Source organism: Zonotrichia albicollis, chromosome 8, assembly GCF_047830755.1.
Source record: "Zonotrichia albicollis isolate bZonAlb1 chromosome 8, bZonAlb1.hap1, whole genome shotgun sequence".
In the NCBI taxonomy this organism is placed as follows: domain Eukaryota; kingdom Metazoa; phylum Chordata; class Aves; order Passeriformes; family Passerellidae; genus Zonotrichia; species Zonotrichia albicollis.
The window spans coordinates 19,769,084-19,793,352 of NC_133826.1; the positions used below are offsets into that span (position 1 = coordinate 19,769,084).

The 24,269-nt window shown below is 35.3% G+C and overlaps 1 protein-coding gene across 7 annotated transcripts in view; it reads right to left on the minus strand.

The window, feature by feature from the left end:
- The window catches only part of COL11A1 (collagen type XI alpha 1 chain), a 124,589-nt gene that overhangs the window by 93,249 nt on the left and 7,071 nt on the right, over positions 1–24,269 (minus strand). For all 7 annotated transcript variants that reach the window (XM_005482021.4, XM_074546182.1, XM_014276045.3 and 4 more), the window contains exons 2-4: positions 16,955–17,122; positions 14,480–14,693; positions 11,907–12,069 (exon numbers count right to left, since the gene is read on the minus strand). In XM_005482021.4, coding sequence (XP_005482078.1) covers positions 11,907–12,069; positions 14,480–14,693; positions 16,955–17,122 — 545 coding nt within the window. The remainder of the gene's footprint in view (positions 1–11,906; positions 12,070–14,479; positions 14,694–16,954; positions 17,123–24,269) is intronic.

The window sequence follows — 24,269 nt, forward strand, 5'->3', positions numbered from 1 at the left end:
ACAATTCAAATTAATACCAAATGGACTAGGTGAAAAATTCTGGCTTAAAATCATGTCTGGTATTAAAAGGAGAGAGTGAGAAGGTGTAAGTTCTGATCTGTGATTTTCATGGTTTGTTTACTTCTACACTGGGAATCAGTCTAAATTCCTAAGATTTAATTCAGGGCACTTCCTATTACCAGCATGCAGCTCAGCATGCATGTGATCAACAGTATAATTATGAGTTTGCATCACATATGCAGTCTCAAAGGAGACAAATAATTTAAAATAAAATAAAATAAAATAAATAAAAATAAAATAGTAAAATAGAGACAGCTATTTGAATAAAATATAATTAAGTGAGCACTGTGTAAATACACACTATAGATTGTGTTGGAAAAGATGTAACTGCTAAAAAATGTTGATTTTGCCTCTATTTCCATATATAATGTATAAAAACAACATCACAGAAAGAGACCCACTATTCCAGATAATAAAAATGGCTCTGCTGAGATCTCCTACAGAGATTCTGAATGTTTATCATTTTCCACAGAAAGCTGTCTGGTATTCAGTGTATTTCTTAACATAGTGGTACTATTTAGGCAGCATTAGGTCAATTTCTGCCAACATTTCCACTATAAATTTTCTCATCCAGGAGCTTCTTATGCTCACAGAAAAATAAGTTTGTTGGAAATTGGCACATGGTCTTGGTCAAAACCCATTAAATTCATTCTCTCACTATTTCCCCACAAGGGGGTGATTTTTAAGATTTATGTATTTCTAGCAGGATTTATTTCTTTGTTTCAAACAAAAGAGGGGCAAATGAATACCTTTGTTAGTATACCTGTGCCTGTTTCGTCTTTAAAGACAAGATATCATAACTATTGGAAATCTACAGGTGGGAAAATTCATAATTCTCTCTATTTCCAAAATAACTTTACATCTATCATAACAGTAACCTTTAGAAAATAAAAAAACCATGGAGAATAGTTTTAAATAGTAATTTATAGTAATAAATAATAGTAAATTAATAATTGCAACATTCCTTCCATATAAATTTCCTCAAACTGAAAAAAAATAAATCAAGCAATGATCTGCAATTTTACTGATTCTATATTTTTTTACTAATTTTTTGGTCATAAAGTAGGAAATAGTTTCATAGCACATAATGGCTATATGTTACAAGTCTGCTTTTTACAGCATTCTAAGCCGACTTCACTTTTATAGACTCACATGTGTCTCAGATTAATTTAGATTTAGAATATTTTTTTCTAAGCTTCCAGAAATACTACAAATGCAGCAGTTTGTTTCTCTGTCAGCAGTTCTGGACTATCTATCTCCTTTATTTACCTTAATTCCTTTAAAGTAAATTCCTTAAGCCTTTAAGGCTTCCTGATCTGGGCATCTTACAAAACCTACTACATATACAGAAAAATTCCCCCTCTGATTTCTTCCATGACTCCCTCAAGAGCTGGAGTGCTTTGAGAGGTTTTGTACAGTCACTGTCAGCCTGAGCTATGCATCCCCCATCTCCAGCAAAGTGTTTCCAAAGTGCTCTGCCCTTTCTCTTTCACCAACCACATTAAAACCAAGTGAGGCAGAGGAAAAAATGAGAGAATAAGCAACTGTGGGACAAAAGAGGTAGGTGACCCTTCTGAGCAGCCTAAAGGTGGATGTGTAGAACCTCTGTCCTCACCCTGCTGAGTTCAAGTCATGGTCTTGCTCCTTGGCCCTGAGCATTCCTGGCTGTCTGAGGTGCCTGGACAGATCTCCGTGTCCGCAGAGTGCCAGCCAGCAGGAGCCGTGCCCAAATAGCTCCTGAAACTACTGTTTAGTCAGAGAGCCTAAGAGAACACAGGTCCAGGAATACAGCCAGTACTCTGGAGCTTTGTGCTGGTCTTGAATGCCATGGAATTTTGGCACTGAGTTCTGTTGGATTGTGTGTTTGCAAGAAGCACTCGGTATGCTGTTACCACTTGGCTTAAATGTGCCTAAATTGGTTAAAGCTGTTCCTGATCCATTGACTGTATTTCCCAGCCCCGCCTGTCTGCCTGTCATGGCTCCACATAGATGGAGGCCCTCAGAAATCCTACACGAAATACATAAATTTTTACAGAATACATACATTGCTACTGGCTCTAAATGTGCGAGAAGTTTACTAAAGGACCGATTGATTTTACTTTTGGAATCCCAAATGTTTATTTCCCTCTTTTTCCTTCAAGACGCGCTATAAAAATGATTCCAGTAAATTATTCATTTTCCTTTTCTATTTTTTATTTTCTGTCTTTGCTAATTAAATTGTTTCTCTGAGTATTTTGTTCCGTGAAGCATTGGCTGTACTGTAAGTATAGTTCAAGAGTTTTCCTTTCAGATCAGGTCAATCATACCAGCTCATGAAGTTCCAAAGGCATTACTGTAGATTCCATTATTGTGATTTAGTTACCATTCTAAGGTATTTGTTGGACAAATCTATACTCTTTCTCATTGAATATTTTTCACAGAATTGCTTCAGACTTTACAAACACCTTCTTTGATTTTAACTGCTTGACTTTTTGAGACCAAAATAGAATTTCAAAAAGTTCCTTGCAAATAAACTACAAATAATCTGGTCATATTTCATGACCTGGAGTCACAAATGTGGCACACAAAGATCTACCTGCACAAGTCCTGAGAACTTTGAATTATGGGTTATTAAGAATTCCTATAACTGACCTGTAAAAAATACTGAGGTATCTAAACACATATGCATATGTCATATCATTTTTCTTGGATGAAAATTTCAGGAACAAAGGAAATCTCATTGGGTAAAGTGATGAACGCAAGAGAGAGACAAAAATGGATAAAGAGAAATAAAAATAGATTAAAATGTACAAATACACTTGAGCATCCTTAAAGTACTCTGGAAAGTGCGTAGAGAAAAAAAGGAAGTACAAAAGCCTGCAGTCTATACATAAGTTCTTCCTTCTCTATGAAAATTTCACCACCACATCTATAGGCAAAGACTGCTCAGGCAATTCCAAAGCTGGAAGTTGCTATGTAGCATGCTAGAGAGGAAAAGCCTTCCAGGTCTCTGCTGAGCCAGTTGTCCACCATGCTTTGGTGTCAGAGGTAAGTGGGATGGCAGCAGAAGGCAGACACAGAGAACACCTCACAGTGGTGAGGTGTCAGGCAGACATACACAGCCACTTTTCCTATTAGTACCTGTAACAAACTGTGCGCTTAACTTGCCCCAAAAAGTTCTAAAAGCCTAACTCACCTTTGAGAATCATAACCTTCTGCCTTGTAACAATTTTTTTTTTCCGGATAACACTTAAAACAGTGTATTTTAAACAGTGGTTTGTCAGATATTTAATGTAACTTGCTAATCAGAGATAAGAAAGATGAAAGCTACATCTCAGTTGCCCAGAAGTAGTGGAGAACATCCAGCAAGGTATTCTATATAACATTAACCATACAAGCTGTTTGGAAGTAAAATTTAAATCTTAATATTTAGTTTGGATCCTAAATTCTTTCTAGAAAAAGCCACTAAGTTGTCAAAGTCAACATATAACTCACAAAGGCAATGCACAGTTAAATAATTCATTGTAATATGGAATAAAAATAGTTAAAGCCTATGAACATTTTAATTCCTCTTTATTTCAGGGATATGCTCATAACTAAAACCAGAGACTTTTGAATCAGCCTCATGGTTATCTGATAAAAGCTGCCTGAGCCAAGATAAATCATCTTGCCAATCACTAATACCTGATGTCAAAGCATGGTACAGAAGGATTCCTTCTAAGAGGTACTCCACCAGATAAGTTATTCCTTGCAGAATCCTCCAAGAGTAAAAAGGAGTTGTTGTGATTGAGGAACTATGCACTTTGTTGCATACCAGAGCAAATGAGGAGAACCAGGCTAGAGAGCTAGAAGGAGAATATGCTCAAATCAGCAGAACTCATGCCTGCTGGAACAACTGCACACACATTCACTCACATGAACTGTTCTACTACAAGGAACAGCCCAGCTAAGAATGAGAAGAGTGTGCTGAATTAATTCATTGAAAATTCCTTTGTGAATCTCACAGACATTCCACAGTGACATCTTGGAATAAGAAAATTTATGTGTATGTACAATTCCCGGACTTGCTGAAAACCTCAAAGCAGTAATGCACAAAGTGAGTTATCTGCACTGGAAAAATAGCTTTGATATGAAAACAGTGCAACACTAGAAAAATGCAGTGTTGAATAGCAAAAAAAGAAATGGACACCAAATTTTCAGGAAAGCAGTAAACTAACAAGTTCTCTTTCCAATTTTGGCTGGATCTTCACGTAATTATCATTTTAGTTAGACTTGTGGTAATAATTGCTCCCTGTGATTTCAAATTTTTGGAGTCTTCTTTAGATTACACAGCAGAAATAGGAACAAAGAAAATTTCCAGTTAGATGTGGGGTCAGATTTTCTCAATGATATAAATCAAGGGCCTGACTAATTATTGTTATATCAATAAATGCTAATAGCTGCTTATTACCTTATTTGACTTAATAAAATGTTTTAGATATCTGTCTTCTTGAAATATTCTCTTTTCCTTCTAGCTAGGTAATCTTACTAATGTTTTCTAGATATGGTGTGTTAGAGAATTACAACCATAAAGTAGTCCATTTATAGTCTATTTATTACCTAAAAGTTCCTCATTGAAAGTTCATAATTGAAAAAAGACACCTCTACTATCAAGACCACATTGTTAAAATGGCAAAAGTATGGATTCATAGAAGGCTGTAAGGGAACTGTACGAAGAAATCAGTGCAGAAATTACTGTTTTCTTCCAGTCTGTAAAATTTTAATGGTCTAGTTGTTCTCTAGTTCCACAAGAAACTCAAACAGTTCAGGGGCACATTTAGGGATATCTCTGTTACAAGAATTTTAATAAAACAATAACCCTGCCAGGTGAAAGCTATTTTGTCCAGGGAATAGCAGGTAAGCATTACTTCAGAAGCTCTGCAGGGAAAAAACCACAAACCAAAAAACAAAAAAATCCCCAGCAATTACTTAAACGACTAATTTACATATTTGAAGTTCAGAAATGCTTTCTTCAAATAGAGTGTGATGGTCAGAATTAGCAAAATACACCTTCATGATTCACACTGGATAACATTACTACGTCTTATGTGCTTATAAGGATAATTAAATTTTAAAGACGTTTACATAAATTGTGATAAAAGCAAAACAAAAGCAGTGCTAAGCACTAAACCAACTCAGAAGAACAAAATCAATATCTTTCATTTTAATGTTGTGGCTAAAGCCTGAAATTACAAAGTGAGTTTTTCAGCAGATCAGCAGCAATCAGCACAAATACCCCAACCTGGGTATTTGTGCCAACTTTCTCTAATTAGTTATGTGACAGTACAGCTATAGACTCCAAAGAACAAAAGTCTAGACAGCATGGATATTATTACTATAGAATTTAGAAAAACCTGCTGCAGAATTCATTTAATCTTCCTGCAAAGATTTGAGGGATTGAGGAATTCCAGGAGCTTTTAATATAATATTCCATAGCCCAGGACCATTGTACAATATAGTTGGACAAAGATATTTAGAGCCTGCCAGACTGAAGCACTGTAAAAGCGATAAACTGTGAAAGCAGAATACTGCACAGGTCAAAGTTTCCACGGAAATCAATGTCTTCTTGATTCTTTGAACACCATGCTTATAGAAGGATAAATTAAGCTTGGTTAGGAAATAGGTTGATATGCCAATTATAATTTTTGACCTTCCAAACATAGCTGTTCACAAAGTCAACTGCAATTCTTGGCTGAGAGATTAGATTTTACTACAATGCCCATGCAACAGCAAGTGTACATAGACACAGGAGTGCACGTGTGCCCAAGGACATCCTATTTTCTAGATAAAAGACCTACAAATTTCTTACATTTTCATGTATTTTAAAATCTTATTTACATCTCTGAATAGTATTAGACACAATAATAAATGAGGTGATATAAATCCTATCTGTTAAATCTTTTGAAGCTGATGCAGCATGCAGCAATCTTTGATCCCATGTTGTTAATTTTAAATGTAATTACAGACAGTTTTGTTAAATGACCATTCCTTTGTTTTTTGGGAAGATTCCTTGAAAATTAACTTGAATTCCAATGAATTACCAGAACTTTGCCCTCTTCTTCTGTCCCCCACCTGCTTCCAAAATTAAGAAAGGGAAACTGGATTGACCTTTGTTCATTGAACATAAGTTTGGAAATGCTATAAAAAATTAATAAACATCAGATCACCATTCTTTGAGATAGAAAAGAACAAAGTAAACCCAAACAAGCCAAATAGAAAGCTTTTGTAAGAAACTCTGATTGTTTATTAGGTGCCTCTGATATGAAAATATTGTCTGCTTTGCTTTATTTTTGTTGGTGTTGATGTTGGTATGCTTTTTACTTCTCAGTACTCAAGCTGTCCACTTTGGTGTTGATATCTAAACCACTGATTCTAAAAATTTTTCCCTGAAAAATCTGCACTTGCACTCTGGGGCTGCCCATGCTCACAGATAAGTGAGGGACAGGTCCTCAGCTGCAGGCTAACCCACACTGCTGCCAGGGCACTCTCAGCCCATCTCCAGCTGCTCCAGTTGCTTACTCAGCTATTCCTACTCCTTTAAACAGGAATCCCATCCTGCACACAAGTGTTTTACTGCTTTTTTCATGAGAACAGATTAATGCCTAGTATCAAAATCTAAACCCTTTATTAACAAGTATTACTTCAAGGATTTAATCCATAAACTCTGTACTGTTAAAGCTTTCATGGGCTTTAAATAAGACTCTTATACATCAGGTTTTGTCTTGTAATACTCATTTACAGCAAAGTGCCTAAAAAATTATGGTATTGGTCTGGTGTGTGGAGTTTGAAGGAAAAAAGGTGCCTATAGAGAAATATCTGCACAAAGACTGTTAGTTATTAAGTTATTATAAAATACTTATAAAAAACTTGGATTGCTCACACCAACAGTAGTAAATGAGGAGTGACAAATCCTTAAAGCTGGCAAAGAATAAAAAGATCCTTATTATTTATAAAACACGTAAGCTACAAACATATTTCAATGGATACAATTCAAAATTCCTTTACTAGGTGCCATGTACCAGCATCTCACTAATTTTTTCTTCCTTTTTTATTTTTCTTTTATTTTTTTTTTCATTTGCATTTTGGGAATTCTCTTCTTTGCAGCAAGCACTTACAAACCAGCTGTACTTGCAATATGTGTTTGAAAACAGAGAAGACATTAATTTCAAAAGACACATATAAAAGTTTGAGGAATGTTGTGACAGTCTTTCAAAAACAAGCATTTACAAATTAGTTCCACTGATATCAAAAGGTTCACTTCAGTGAGCAAGGGCTTAGCAGTGTAAATGAAGGTCTCATAATTTGGCAGTTAATAATAATACAGTTTCTAGACAGCATAATTTTATTATTTTAAGATGCATTCACGGTTTATAATTTGCTTCCCATCATTTGTATGCACCTGATGCTTAGTGCTTGCTGAATTCACTATCTTGTTTTTAACATCATATTGATTTCCACATTAACAAAGCACAATGTCATAAAATCTCAGATTAGCACTTATATTCAGGAATGAGCAGCAGGCAACTCCAAATTGGAATTTTCTCACATAAAACACACAACTGCCCACTAGATTTAGAAAACACTTTAGATAATTTTTTTCTTGCTTTTACAGCTAAACCAGAATCTTTCTGACAGCACCAACTAAAAAAAAATGCCTCTTAGCTTTGGCACCAGTGGTAAGCTTATCAAAGAATATTTTGTGTTTTGTATATAAAAAACCAGTGAATTTGGCAGCAATTTATTATGTTCTCAGGACACCAATTGGCCCTTTCCTTCTTTCAGTGATCTACCTGATCTCTGGACACCCAGTATGCTTACTTAGAAATTATTGATCATCATAGGAAAGTTATGTCATGAGGTCATGTCACACCCATTAAATGTAAGCACTTAAAATTTGCCAGTGGGCTATAACATCTTCTTGTGTTACTGCTAGAATTAGAACAGAGAACAATTGCCTAGAAAACAGAGGTTAATATTAAGAACAAAAATAAAAGAAAAGGAAATGGAAATGGTCAAGAATTTAATTTAGTTAAATATTGTATTAGAAACTTAAAATAACACAATTATAACAAAAAAGAAGAATATTTGAGCCACTGGGATGTAACATTGTTTTAAAGGAAATGTGAGCAATATTTGTTCTGAAGCTTCTAAAAGAATGATCCATGCAAATATGTTAAAGCAATATGACTGAAAGAGTATTGCTTTTTCAAAAGATACAATCAAGTCATGAGGAGGTCAGAATAATGTAATGATACCCATTTTGGACTCATTTGTATACAGCTGCTTTCAATGGGAGTGAGTTACCTTAGAGATGCAATGGGGCTTGGTGCAGTTGTGTTCTGCTGCACACATTGGTACAAGATCAGAATGAAACAGTATCATACTCAATTAGTAGGTCACTGAAGAGTAAGAATTCATTATATGCATCTACAGGTTATTATTTCCATATTTTAAATTTCCATTTAGTTTGAGGAGACTGAGGAGTGCTCCACTGTTCCTGTTCCTACCAAAGTATTGGCTTATTATGAGAAAAATATCACTGTTACCCAAGAGAAGGTGACCCCTGTGATGCATGGATACAATTTAAATCCTGACACTGAGCAAAGGTAATTGTTTTCAGGGCTTCCTACATTTAACCTAACAAAGGCTGCACGTGTCATATGAGAAGTCTGTAGTAAACAATTTTATGTCTTAAGTTAAGTCTAATGTCATGACTAGATAACTTCTGGAATTTCCTGCCCATAAAATAAGACACATTATATGTGTCTTCATTTACTATTGTGGTCTCGAGATACAGCAGGGTTCATAACACAGAAATACTAACAAGGAGACCCATGAAATCACCAAAAGTTACTCTGAGCTGCCATGAATAAGAAAAACAGAACATTTAACACACAATCATGTCCCTGTCAATAAGGGACAGATTTCAGGAAACAGCACTAAACTTTAGACATTGTAGCACAAGTAGCTAAGGGATGGATAAATTCTTGTTAATAAAACAAAAATAATGCTGTTTAGATAGCAAAAAAACAATAGACAAACTCAACATGAACTGGATTATGTTTTCTTTGGCCACACTTAGGACAGGGGTCACTTGGCTTGCTCACCCTAGAGAAAAGGACACAGAGGTGACACCTCATTGCAGTCTGCAACTTCCTTGAGAGAGGAAGAGAAGGGGCAGGCACTGATCTCTGCTCTGTGGCAACAGTGACAGCAGCTGAGGGAATGGGCTGGAGCTGTGCCCAGGGAGGTTTAGCCTGGATATCAGAAAAAGGTTCTTCATCTAAGGGGGTGGCTGGGCACTGGGACAGGCTCCTCAGGGCAGTGGTCACAGCACCAGCCTGACAGAGCTCGAGAAGCATTTGACAATGCCCTCAGGCACAGGGTGTGATTCCTGGGGTGTCCTGTGCAGGGCCAGGAGCTGGACTCAATGATCCTTGTGGGTGCCTTCCAACTCAGGGTATTCTATGATCCGTTAAAATTGTATATGGCCCAGTATTTTTTTAAACTTTGGGGTACATTCTGATTTCAAAATGCACATTTTTACATACAGATTCAGATAATTGACCATAGGTATAAATTATTCCATGGTGGTTGTACAGTAACAAAGAAAGCAGAAACGTATCCCAAAAGTGAGGATTGCAAGCTTCTAATTTAAGTAAGAGTTGAGACTTAATCTAAACCCCCACCAGTTTCAAGAAGAGCCTTGTAAGACTATAAGTAATTTCTCTGAATAAGAAAAGAGAAGAGAGGTGCACACAGTTGAGTAAGAAAACCTAATCACTCAAGAAATCCAGAAATGTACAGTGAGGCTAAAAAAAGGTACAAATGTTGCTGTTCTCAGTACTGAATCTTAAGATTCAGCCACTGAACTGACGTTACAGACAGATGCACAATTTCTTTTGTGAGACCAAAGCCTCCTTCTTAGTGGAGGCCTTGTGGGTCTCAGCTGGAATTGAAACACTGACTTGCCATGTCAGTGTACCAGATGGCAGAAAAAAATCTGGCAGAGAACCAGCTAGACTACCTTCCTTTTACCTCCCCTTCCACAAGTGGAAACACTCTTGGAGAAAAGTAATTTTAATTCATTCCAGCAAATTCTGTAAAGTTATGTCCTTGTGTCCACTTTGACTTCACATGGGTTTGACTTCAAAAAAATCCAGGGTTATTTTTGATTTTCATCAATTAATCTGATAATTCTGATTTAAATGCTAATTTGAATTTGCTTAGTTACGTCTTCATCCAACTTTACTGACTCTTTCAACAGTTGCACCAAAAAATAATTGCATTCTACCACATTTTTTGAGGTAAATGATAAAATAAATATCTCCCTTTACACACATATCATAAAAAATTATTTCCAAACAGGTATGTATGATTAGTTCAGCACTGCTGAAACTTCAGGCAGATATTTTTATTTAGCGATTGCACTGAATTAAACAAACCAATCATCAGTGTTTATCTATTGTACATTTCCCTGCTTGAAAACTTTTAAAATGGTTACAAACTTTGCAAGAACTAGCCAGACGTTGCTGCTTTAGCTTCTCTTATAATCTAAAATCACATGGAAAACACTAAAAAATTAGTCTACCTAGTTTTATTTTTCTCAAATCCTTTTTTACTTATGCATATTCACATTGCACATGTTTTGACAGTTTATTGTCAAACACAAATATTGGGGAAGCTGGTTTCTCACCTAAGAAAGAAATACAAATGAAAATTTAAAGTAATTATCCCATGAGGAGACCAAAAATTCCTCGTCACATCCCAGATAGAGGCAATTATGGAATTCATCTTCAAACAGAAAAGAATGTTCCTCAGATGTGCAAACTGGATTGGGGACTACAGGTGCATTAGGCTGCAAATACCAAACATATCATACTGCTTGATCCACTAAATCACCCCAGAAATTTCTGTATTCAAAAGGCCCACAATTCATTATGTCCATGGGAAAAAAAGATAACCATGCTACAATGCTACACTCAAAATTCCTATTTTTCCTCTTGCTACCTATGCAACTTCTCAAGCATATGTTCTGCTTAAAGCTAGGATTAAAACTGTTACATTTATAGAGCACAGATGTTCTGTAGATGAAATAACTACCAATCTGTAATTTCTTTTTTTTATTTTTAATTTAAATTTTTTTTATTTTAACCATTGTATAACAATGTTATAATGGAAATTCAGTAGTACAGATTTAAGTTTCATAATTAGTCTGTAAAAATAATTATTGACATAAGGATTCTACCCAGAAAGGCCTCATGATTGGCATTTACTTACTTCCTTAAAGGCATTTTACCCTTCCTATATGTACTTCTTGGCCAGTAAATGATGGAAACATATATGTCCTTATTGCCAAAGTATGTTCCATTTACTGGAAAGAGTAAGAGGTGGGATAAACACTTTAACAGATTCATATTACACAGAAAACTTTCCAGGTCCTTCTCCTCTGCTCTCAAATACTGTTAGCACACACATATATTTGCAAATGCTTATGAGATACAGAAAGAAAATTATTTAGTATCATACTACACAGCTTTCCCTGATTAATTCTCCCAAATACCTCAGGTATCTCAATATTAGGCAGAAAGACAAAAAAAGCAAGTCCCTTCCAGATACAACAAAAGAGACAGAAAAATGCACCAAATCTTCCAACTGTACTCCTCCCTGTTTTACTTCTCTTTTATTTCAGCCTATTCTAACAGGTTCTATAAATCAAAGTTTGTACATTATACCAGCATTAGACTTAAAAGATTATTCTGGTTTGCATTAAGCAACTTGCTCAACAATAAAAACCTCAATTCCATTTGTTCATTATTGATTTGTACCTCAAAAACTTCTTCATCCAGAATCCTGGTTCCAAAGACAGTGATGCCATTGGTGTCCACAACTGCTTTGTCACTTCTGTCAAGTGGTTTTGTAGTTTTTTTGTTACAGTCAACAATCATTGTAACACTCTTTTTTTCCACACTGATAGCAACTCGATGCCACCTATTGAAAAAATCCAACATAAGTTGACTGTAATTTATGTTTTTAAAACTAGGTCATCGTGTTCTTATCAAATCAGTTTATAGGAGATGGTGCACCAACTAGTTCACTGATAAAATTTAAAATGTCTCCTTTTATTTCTTTCTCCTACACATACACAAATATACAACGTGCTTTGAATAGCTGCTGTATAGATTCTGTCCCTCAGCACAGAAGGAATCCACAGCTTGTTGTGAACACTCTCTGTAAGGTGAAGCTCAAGCTGAGGTTCTTTGCAGCTTTAACCAGAGAACACCACCAAACTCAAATTAGATGTCAGTACACAGTTTACATTTTAATAGATTGAACAAACTGACAGCAGACTTTTTTTATGAATGTGTTTGATTTTCCAAATTACTTATGGAAATATAATTTACCCAGCAGGTTATTATATATTCAGAAAACATAAATAGCCCACCAGGTTATTATTTATTATTTACAATTCCCTCTTTTTTCTCTGTGATCAACCATCAGAATTTTACCATGTTCTTTTACATATTTGAAGGTATTCCATAGCTATAGAGAAATACATACAAACAGTTCCAACAAAGATACTTTTCCAGATAAATATATTCACAAATACTTGGCACTATTCCTGCAACAATAGCCTTGCCTACATAATATTCACCAAAAAGTGAATGAACTGATTCAGACTACAGACAAGTGACTTTACTTTAGAGACATTTGAGAATAAAATTTTGTGTTTTGCCCAACTCTACTATGTTCTTTATGAGACTTTATGAGTAATTGTGACAGACTACAATAATTTTGTGAGCCTCCCTACTATGACAAATGTTTAAGAACAAAAGTACACCACTCTGCAATCCACCATGGAGCAAAAGGTTAAAGAATCTTTGATAGACCAGGGTAAAAAATGTAAAATATGTCATACTAATGACGGGTAAGAGGAAGGCTGGAATCAAATTATTTTAGTTGGCCCTTGTGGTATTAGAGTTGCCTAAATCAGAGAGAAAGCTTAGATCATTGTTACAAAGAGTGTCTGTGTATCAAAAGGAACACCTTGAAGCTAATGGAATCTGACTGCTAAACAGTATCACTGAGCCAGAACTATAATTCCATGTTTTCTCTGGAATGCTGTTAAACACTATCATTATAAAAGCAAACTGGCCATGCATCCTCAGGCACATTACACTGTTCATACTTTTTAAATATATCTCAGTTTGAGATGAAGATTGTTGTCCTAGATCCTTCATAAAACAGCTGAGTCAGAAGAAATTGTTGGCTTATCTTTTGAAAGTGTGTAGAAGCTGAAAGCATAAAATCATAGCTCACTGTGCCTAGGATTGACTCCAGTTGATTTAGAAGTTGTATAGTCTCAGTGTAGGAAATTATACCAAACCAAGTTCATTTATATTTTTTCATTTCAGCTAGTTTATCAACATTTTGAATTAAAATCTATGTCAAAGCTTTGTTATTCATCAAAAGTCCATTAAAAAATGCTGGTTTTTTTAATCACTCCTTCTGCTAGGGAAATGAATCAAGTCTAGGTTTCATCATATAATTTCATTGTCTGGTAATACTAGGCCAAGCAGACAAATAATTTTTTTCTTTTTTTTCTTCTTTATTACTTTTTAAACATACTTCATTACAGTTTAATTTTTGCCCTTCCTCGCTGAGTTGTTTTCTTTTGCTTTAGTAAATTTACTTTGTGTATCTCTGAAGACTGTGGTTACTCCTCTTGGACTGCTGCACAGCAAATAAAAAGCCTTTGAAAGAATGAATTTCCTTTTACAAGCACTGGAATTACATTCCCAGAGAATGATTGCTTGTCTACAAAGCTACAAAAAACTAACAACTGCATTACTAACGCAACAGGTATTTGAGATTCATTCCTTTACTGAGGGTACGGTATAAATCCTTACTCTTTCCTGATTTCCTTATACATAGAAATCTCAAACTATTTTATTTATCTGCTGGTTTGGCTCTGGATAGAAGAAATTCTGTGCTGTCTTGTCAACTTGTCTTCATACTGGCTACCACCTTTAAGTGGACCAGACATTTCTTTTTAGTGAGACTGTTCCCTGAGACTTTTTGCAAACAGCTTCTTTGTGTATCGCACAGGAAGAATATTCGTAGGTTTAGTTTGGGTTGGATCAACTTCTATGACTATTTCCTCACCCTTAATTTATAAAAATGGCAGATAAGGTGGTTTGTTTCATTCATAGCTGTATGCACCATTTGGAGCTGGAACTGTATTCTGCTGCAAAGCTTCTCTAATTTTGTACTACACCAGTCTAACTAGCTAGAAATGATGTTACTGACATATTTAAATATTCAAGGAGACTTTTGTAAAAAGATAATCACATATACAGTGTTCTGCAATACATTCTTAATTTTAAAATTTTGCACTTACTTGCCATCAGCAATGTTGACTGTTCTGAAAAGAGGATAGTCTTCTGGGGCAGGTTTTCCATTTTGATCTTCAAACAAGAAGACAGGGGATCTACCGACTTCAACACCTACTTGCTGAATTCCTTGTTCATTGTAGATAGACAAAAGGAAAGACTGAATACCCTTTTTAGGTTTTACAGTCATTAATATTGAAAAATCTTCTGGAAAACTTCCACCTGCAAACAAAGTGATATATACAGCTATAAATTCAGAAAAGATTAAATCATTTTTCCATTTTTTCTATAAGCATATAGGATCCAGCATACAAACTGCAGGGTTTTCTAATTCTCAAAAATGAGTACATAAAAAAATTATATTAGGAACATTTTCTGTGTCTTTTTTATTTTTTTTTTCTTTCTGATCTCAGTTTAATTCCTGAAAACTAAACCTTAATGGTTCTTAAAAACATAACTTGAAAATCATACAATCATAAAATGGTTTGTGTTGAAAGCGACCTTAAACTCATCTTGTGTCACCTCCTGCCATGGGGGAATGCCACACACTAGACCAGGTTGTTCAGGGCCCCCCCCAAGCTGGCCTTGAACACTTTCAGGTTTGGAGCATCCACAACTTCTGTGGGCAAACTGTTCCAGTGCTGGACCACTCTCTGAATAAAGAATTTCTTCTTAACATCCAATACTACTCTATCCTCTTATGCTTTAAAGCTGTTTCCCCTTGTCCTATTTACCTGCCCATGGAAATAGTCCCTACCCCTGTTTTCTATAAGCCCCTTTAAGTACTGAAAGACTTAAGAGTATTTAAAGGTTACTGAAAGACCCCTACTCCCCATAAAGGGGTACACTCAGAGCCTTATCTCCTTCAGGCTGAACAAGCTCAACTCTCTCAGCCTGTCTTTGTAGGAGAGGTGCTTTAAATCTATTGTGAAATCCTGTAATAACACAGAGTATGAAAGAACCATGGTAGTTTCACATTCACTGTTTTTTTTTTTTTTATCCATCTTCTGTTTAGCAACCTTCTAATTTAAAAGTGTGGACTACAATTTCACTCAACATAACAAGCACCTGTACAATAGATAAGAATACTCTCTGGTACTAGTCAGCAAAATCAGGCTGGGAAGTTGGTAAATAAAATAAATTTAATTTTTTAAAAGATGGAGAAATAATGGATATAGTAGATCCTGATGAGTTACAGGAGTTAGATGAAAGCAAGGATAGGACAGATTAAAATGTGTACTGTTTAGCTGAAATTATATCTAACAGCTTGATCTTATCTTGGATATCTTTAGTCTTTCCACTGCTACACAGCACTAAGAAAAAGAGACACAATCACTCAGATTTCTTTAAGAATAATCTGAACAATGAAGATTTCTTGTGGTGGGGAGAGAGAATGCCTGTGTCACAAGATTGAAAAGGAATAAATTACCATAAACACCTCCAAAAAATTGTTTTGTTTTTTTTACTCCTGTAAAGGATAGCAGAAATTTTTCCATTCAACTTATTTGAGAGGATATATTAAAACCCAAGGAAGTGTATGAAAAATAATAGAAATATTATATCTGTAGTGAATTTTGCTTTGATCTTCTTCCATCAACAATAAGTGATGAGTTAAGGGAACTTGTAAGTCACTCTTGAACTGGGTATAGCTGTTTCTCATGTTGCTCTGGGAACACATTATTACTATAAAATAAAGCATGCTTGACCCTTTTCTGGATCTGAGTGGTATCTATATGATTGCTACTCCAAAGGACAAAAAAAAGAAAGTATTTTTCTTTGCCACTTCTAATCTCTATGTATTCTGTATGACTCGTTCTAACTCTACATGATGTGTCAAAACAAAAAATTTAAAATCTTCAAGGATTTTGGGTTTAATATTCTTACTATCATTTCCTCAACAGTTTGAGGCAAGTGACAAGTGATAGTGAAATAATGGAATAAAAATCTCTCTGTAACACCCAAAAAATCTTTCCCAAAATTTGACTATTTCATTTCAAAGAAATTTGAGAGAAGATGTAATCACAGCTATCCACAAGTAGCCTTGTTTAGTCCCCCAAATATCCAGATATTCTAAGGTAATTCTTACCAGATGCTGCTTCTGGGAATGATTTTGAAATGGCCAACCACAACTCATTTCTCCCACTGCAGCATTACTCCAGGAAGCACTACTGAAACAGGCAGAGACTTGCCGAAGCCACCAAATAAGGTTTCCATCAGATAGCAGCGTGAAAGAACAGGTAATATGACTTACAAGTCAATTCCAGCAGTGACAGAATTTGATGAAGAGCTTTATAACTGAAGCCAATAGAACCTGAATTATTTGGTGGATGGAGTCCACCCTGCCATTCATATGCAGGGCCAACTGTGGGGGTAAGAGAAGTGTTTTGTGCTCCTGGTGTTGGACTACATGCCATGCCTTAGAGAACATAAAAACATATGCAGCAAGGTAATGTACAAAAGTAACAGCTTTCTGCCAATCTTACCTGGGTACAGCTGCTTTGTTGGGGCACTCAGCTGTGCAGCTTTTGAAACCCTGTAAGCAACATCTGATCCTTTTGAATTCCTTCTGTTTGTGCAAAATCCTGCTGTTCTTGTTACTCCTTCTGGAGAATTGTGAAATTCTAATGCTTTTAGCACATCAACGGGTTCAGCTGACAAAGTATAAAAAAAAAAAAAGAAAAACAACAAGAAGAATTATTTGTCTTGAATCTCTATGGCACCTAGTTTCCAAAAAAGCTTTTAATTTCTTTGCAAAAGCATATGTCTAATCAGAGCAGTAGCTGCATCCTACTTTGACTTATTGCGCATTACTCCTACACCATAATATTATTTTAATAGGATTATTAATTTTAAATATGTAAGAGTTCATCCCATCCAATGTGCTTTTTATTATCGGATTTTCAAACTGCTTGACTACACACTGAAAATCACCAATTCCAAATGCTGAGGATCTTGCTGGTTGAAACTTCCAATACATGCTTTTAATGAGTGACTTCTGAGAAGTGGAACTGATCTTCAAAGTTTGCACAAAACCTTCAGAAGCATTCAGCTGCTAATAATCTGCTACCACAAAATCATCTGTTGTTAAGATTAAAATATATTCTGATTACACATAACTGCTTTCTCAGATACAAAGGAATAAGGAAGCAGCTAAACTAATTTCACATGCAAGTTAGAGAAAGAAAAATGTACCTGCTGTGCCTGCAAGGACTAAATGGGCAGAATTGCAGTCTTTCATTATTTCCAAGTTAAAATGTAAATTTATACTTTAGAGACCAAGTACAATAAGATTGCATCTGTGCTCAGTGTCTAACAATCTAAAATTGAAATCCAGAGCTGTTATTACACTGATATTGATGCAAGTTAAAACAAAGGAAAAAGCCTGCATACATATGTAAAGCCAACAAAAAGCCTTAATATACTATATATAAGTTCTCCATGGCAAAAGAACAAAGTACTGAATAGACAAGCACTTCAAGAGAGGCAGTAAGAGAAAACAGTTAGTATAGTGCATGTCTTTTATCCTAGGAAAAATTAAGGTGCTCATTCTTATACTCTCTACAAACCATGGCTTTTTTAATGTGGCTTTTTTTTTGAGTGGAAACAAAATTTCAGTAGACTTTTTAGTCACTTGGACTATTCCACAGTTTTTATCTTGGCAAACTCATAACCACTTAATTTGGGAAGACAAAGTTCTAAATTACTTTCAGTGTTAAAGCTGAGAAATGAGCTTGGTAAATCTGACTTCACATCTCTGAACTACATAGTGGCATTAACTATAGCTGATTTATTGTCTGTTATTCATTTTACGTGTCAACAAAAAATCAACTTAAGGTTCAAAATTCACTGCCTGTGAATATTCAACTATTTAAACAAGTATTTCCACAGATGTGAACAAAGCTAACTAGTTCATCCTATTCATCTCCTGACAGTGCCAAATACAAAAACCTCAACTCTGTAGTTAAATCAATCTTTGTTTTCTCAGTCAGCCTAGAATGCACATAACTTCTTCTTTCTTAAAATATACTTGCAAGAAAATGACGTACCTATATTAATTTGAACCAGTAATGTAGAATCAGTCACCAGAAATATTAGTACAAATTTCAATTCACTGTGTAAGTCAACCACTGCTACATTCCTTTATCCTTTGCTCTTTTCTGTAATTTGTACCAGATTCTTCATTATTTTTTAGAATAATGGTTTTTCTTTGCCTGGCTGCCTGGGAGACTATTCACCCATAAAAAAGATTATTCATTACTCCCTGCTAGTTCTGCTGCTAAACTTCCAGACAAGAAACAGAATAATAATAGGACAATCTTCAAACCACAAATTCCAAATAATAAGAAAAAACATTCTGCTAATAGTCTACAGTTGACTATTTATTTATTTCCACAAACTGTGATTCAAAAAACATAAAATAGTGGGACTAGTCAGTTTAAATAATTACTAGAAATGTTATGTGGTCCACAAACTAAGATCTCAGCTTGTATTTATATGGGGCAACATTAATAGAACCCATATACTGACAAGTCAGAATCTTTCATGAGACCTTACTTATGGTACATAAAACAGCTTGCCTATATGATTTTACTTTTCCCCAATAGTTTTCTCAAAAAGTAAAGAAAACTGCAGATTAATGACCTATAATCTTACGCTTCTGTATCCTTCCAATTTGGTGTGACTAATTCAGATGGCAAGGAAATAAATAAGAATCATGCAAACAGCTCTGTTCACCAGTTCTTGGGATGGAGTTGATTCTCCTTATGAAACTTGCACATCAGCTTTGAAAACCCAACTCTGTTTGCCAGGGCAAATTTGACAAAAAACAAGATCCAGGCCCAGAAAGCAGGTCCCTTACATAGATGTTTACGGCCATGTTGCACTGCTGCTTGAAGGCCACCTCTTGTAGAGGTGTAAACAAGACAGATGATGCCACAAGACCACCCTGTGAAAAGAAGCCTGTGTTCATCAGGGTAGCCTGCAGTCTGCAATCAAAATGCAAATTTCTACTCTGCTACTTTTGTAGAGGATTGCTCTTCTCACTAATGACTATATTGCAAAGCTCAGTGGCTTTTGTCCTTGGTTCAGGAGAGTTCAGAGAGACATGTGCAGCTCTCACTGCCACTGAAAGACTGCACAGCTGTGGCCAGAGCAGAAGTGCTTAAAAATACCAGGATTTCTGGAATGGCAAAGGTGAATTCTTAAAAAATACCTTTTTAAAAATCAGAACATAAGCGTTCCAGTATTTTTCAAGATACCAAACAATTAATCATTTAACTCCATCATAAGTTCCTGTATTTTCCAATAAGGTAAAACACACCAAAAAAAATTAGCGCTCTCACATCTCAAGACACAAAATGACTTGCAACTTTAAAACTGTAGAGTCAAATCCTGTCTTCATTACTGTGGAATGACTGAAGTAGATCCATTCACTCAGTGAGCTTTCCATATTTACAGTGGTATGGATCAGAACATTTGATCCAAAGCATTTCATATTAAATGTAACTCTGAAGCCATATTTACTCTTCCTTTCCCTTTAGCTTTCTTACATTAGGAAACTTACAAAAAAAAATCTCTTTTTACTTATGAAAAGAAATATCTCTGCTGGAAATTAAAAGGATAGACTGAAGCTTAGTAGTTGTAAATTGGAGAGTACTGAACATCAAATATATGAGGGGAGCTTCATGTGTTTTCTGTTTACTTGAAGAGGAAGAAAATGCATGTCAAAATTTACTTCCAGTTTTGGTTAGCATTTCCAAGCCTACATTTCATTGACAGACAATGATATATTTGTTTTATAGGCCATGAAAATTCTTTCTATTCTATTAATTCATAACCCTATATTGTAAAAATAGAATGGCATTAGAGATTTGGAAAGTCTGTAGAAATCTAGATTACATTATTATCATATAATCACAGTTGAAAATATCATAGCTTTCATTCACTCCACAATATCTAAACTGAAACGGACTCTGTGATGTATCATTACTAATAATACTGATACAACACATATGGATCAAATTCTGCTGCCTTTATATTGCATTACATCTAACGATTACTACCATTGCTCAGTGTGGTATCATCTGGAGTTAAGCACCATCTGTTGAAAACAGCAGATTCATTTCTGACATGCCCTAACGTCACAAATATAAGTAACATCATTATTCAAGTTCAGAGGACTTGCTTCCTTCACTTAGACTTCCTGACATTTGAGCTGGAATCTATAACACAACATGGCTCTGCCTTTCTCTTGGTAGAAACTGTCCATGGAGGATGGAGCAAGCACCATAACAATACAAGTTAGGACAGCAGAGAAAGGAGGAGCTGAAAAATTGTAAAGAAGGGCAGAAATGGAAGTCTTTTGGACATACAGCATGTGCTCATGACTTATTCACTGTGGGACCTCAAACCTCCTCCTCTTAGGATGACCCCAGTTTTCAGTAAAAATGCTTAGCAATTCCAGATCTCCCTATGGGAACACTTGTAGATGATCACACATCATTAACCTTAGGTAAAAGAATAGACATTACAAGAAAGGAACAAGTAACATATGCAAGAAAATTTGCATTGGAATGTTCATGTCTGGTTCATTACATTTGGATTAAATGAAATGTAGACAGTAACTAAATGAATGGTACTTAATAATATCTTTTTAGTTTATAAAATATGTATCCTGTCTGTATCATTGTGAGATCATTGTGAACCAAGGACCTCAGTAAAAGGCAATAAAATCCCTTATTTTTCCTTCAGCCACCACCATTGAATTTCTGTATTGTGACAAAATCTGTCTGGCCCTGCAAAGGTAAACTGCACAGAACCCAAAAAACTATGGATCAACAGTGCATCTAATGGCAGCAATATCATCTTTGGAATTATACCAGTTGCAATCATTTTGAATAAAAGAGTAAAATATACACATATTATTGTTCTAGCTACAATAACTTTTAAAGGTTAAAGATAATTATTTTAGTGATTTTTCAATCTTGAAAATGTTTTGATCTACAACATGCTTTTTGCAAAGTTTTACTACGATCAATTTAGTGAATGACATTACTGTCAGTGTGAGGTTTGTAAATGTTAGGCCATTAACCCACACTGAAAATAGAGCCAGGTTTCTAACCTAGGTACAGCTGTATTAAGAAGCAGTTTGTGTGCCAATTCCATGAGTGACTGCAATTCCACACTGGTGTAGATGTCACATGGTATTTCATGTCTTACATGTGAAGAGGTCAAACATTTAGAGTGACCCTGTCTCAGTTTTATGCAGTGGTCCTCAGTAGACTTTGAACACATACAGAATGAAAATCTATTAGTCACTGAATAGAGAACTTTTGAATGAGTTTTGTTATTCCTTAAAAGATGACCATGGTAGTCAGAATGGGCCTATCTAAAGGTCCAACACCTTAAATTTTCCTCTATTTAACATGGAACATGCTGCAAACCACTCACAAGCTGCAGTGGGAATGGAGCCCTGAACCTTTGCAGATAGGGAGTACCAAGGTTGACATATTTTCTCTTGCTATAAACTACACAGCAAAGCACTTTTGAACTACAGATGAAGGTGCTGGTGCCTAAGGACCAGACAGTTCAGTTATTGAAGATAGGGTAAAATCATATTGCAGATAGGAAACCATCATCTGTGTTCTCAGAGGGAAGGACTTCACCACCACGCCTCAAAGTGGAACCTTCCAGGACTGGCAGGAAAGTGACTGTGGTGGCAATGTCTGGCTACAAAATTCATTCCCATCAGAAATTGTTCTGGGGATGACTCATTTAGACTAAAATATGTTTATTTCTTTCCAATTACCTAATAAAGCAAAGAAGTTGAAATCCTATTATATTTAGATTTTGGTCTGTTAACTCTTGGTTGTTAGTGTCTTAATTTTATGAGAAAGCACAGGCACAATGAGCCTTCCCTACTTAAAAGCTGTGCTTACTTACATAATTTACTAGATGCTTTCAGATTGCCTACTGGGGCACATTGAATGCAAACAACAGCAAAACCCAAAAGGGAAAAAAAAGAGGCAGTATTCTTTACTATACAGATATACCTTAGCAAACTGAGGGTGCAACTCTGTGTTTGTTATACTGTAAATACTTACAGTAACTTTGCCTTTCCTTCTTTTTGATACAATAAAAAGTACTTTTAAACAGTATTATATGTTTTTCTGATATACTAAAGGATAACTTCTTGAGTTCCCATAATTATTCAGTAATTATTTTTTTTCATTGGCATGAAAGTTAAAATTTACTCCAAAAAGAGCCTTTAAGAGTTACAATCAAAAACTCCTAATAAGGGAGATAAAACCCTGGAGTAGAAAAGAGCTTAAATTTCCCCATTACAAAGAATTATGTGAGAAATTTAGGAAGACTAATGTTTCTAAGTTACTATTATTTTACTTCATATTTTTCCATGGAAATAGGCTTCATTCTGCCAGTAATCTTTTCCAATGGAACCACTGCAAAAACTAAAACGTAAAGAGCCTTGAAATGTTAATCTTCAGCTCTAAATTGAGTGTTTTCTCAAAGTTTAGTCCACTTTTATGTCACTGTAACAGATCATTTAAAATCTACAAGCTGTGATGGACTGGTAGGCTAAAATGTGTGTACTTGGTGAGTACTAATGAAGGGACTCCTTATATTTGTGGGCAAGATTTTCAAAAGAGGCCAACTCTAGTTGGATTTCTAGGTATATATTTAAGGACCTAAGTAGAAGGCACTGACTGCAGCAGAGGTTTTTGAAACCATGCTACCTATTAAAGACATAATAACTTCTTGTTCTTTAGTTTACTTACTTTTCTTAAAACTCTGAATCTTTATAACTCTAAGACCTCATTCTAAGGAAATTCCATGTATTCTATAGGTGAGTAAAGATAAACACTTCTATGATGGAAGTTTCTAATTGACACTCATTAAATGGTCCAAGAGCTAATGAATGTCGGAGGTCTTCACCTCTTTTTTAACAGCAGCATTACAATCTGACTTTTAGGATAAAGAACAAGACCCATCAATTACCAGAAAACTATACCATTTCTAATGTGGTAAGAATATTTCTGTTCCTATTTTTACTCTTAGACACTTTTACATATTGCGGGCAGTTATTATGCTGGATATCCTTTAAAAACAGAAATACATATGATTATCTAAACTTATTATTTTAATGTGTTTTTCATCTGTTAGGTATTCATACAGAACATTCAAAAGCAGGAATTGAAAAGCATGTTAAGCCCAACAGCTTCACTGAGCTATTGCCATCGCACTGCAGGGTCTAGTCTCTGTATCCCAAGCAAGCATTCCCTGCAGTTCAGCCATAGGTGTCTAAGCACCAGAAAATGATCAGGCACTCTTCTGTCCTCACCATTTCCTACAGGCCAGCTCGGGGAACCAGCATCAAAGCATTGGTTCCGCAGTGTCCTTTGGGAAGGTTCCAACACTTTTCATAGATGGACCTTATACAGCTGGATAAAACCAACTCTCTGTTTTATGGGCTGCAAAAGTGACTAACAGAGTATCTTCAAGGTACAAAAAGGAACCAACTGAGTTGCATAATTACATAGTGCTCCTGAAAATTAAGTGGGTTTTTTTTCCTAGGAATCTGAATTTAAATCTATGAGATTAACTGAATATATGTTGAATATATGTACTTCTAGGTACATACTTCAAGGTTGTTTTACCTGTTAAGAATTTTCCTAGATTAATTTCCTAGATGAATTATGTAATTGGAATCTTGACCAGTGACATTTTTAGAAATTGGTGTTATTGCAGTGCTTTCATATTTAGTGCTTACAAGAACTAACT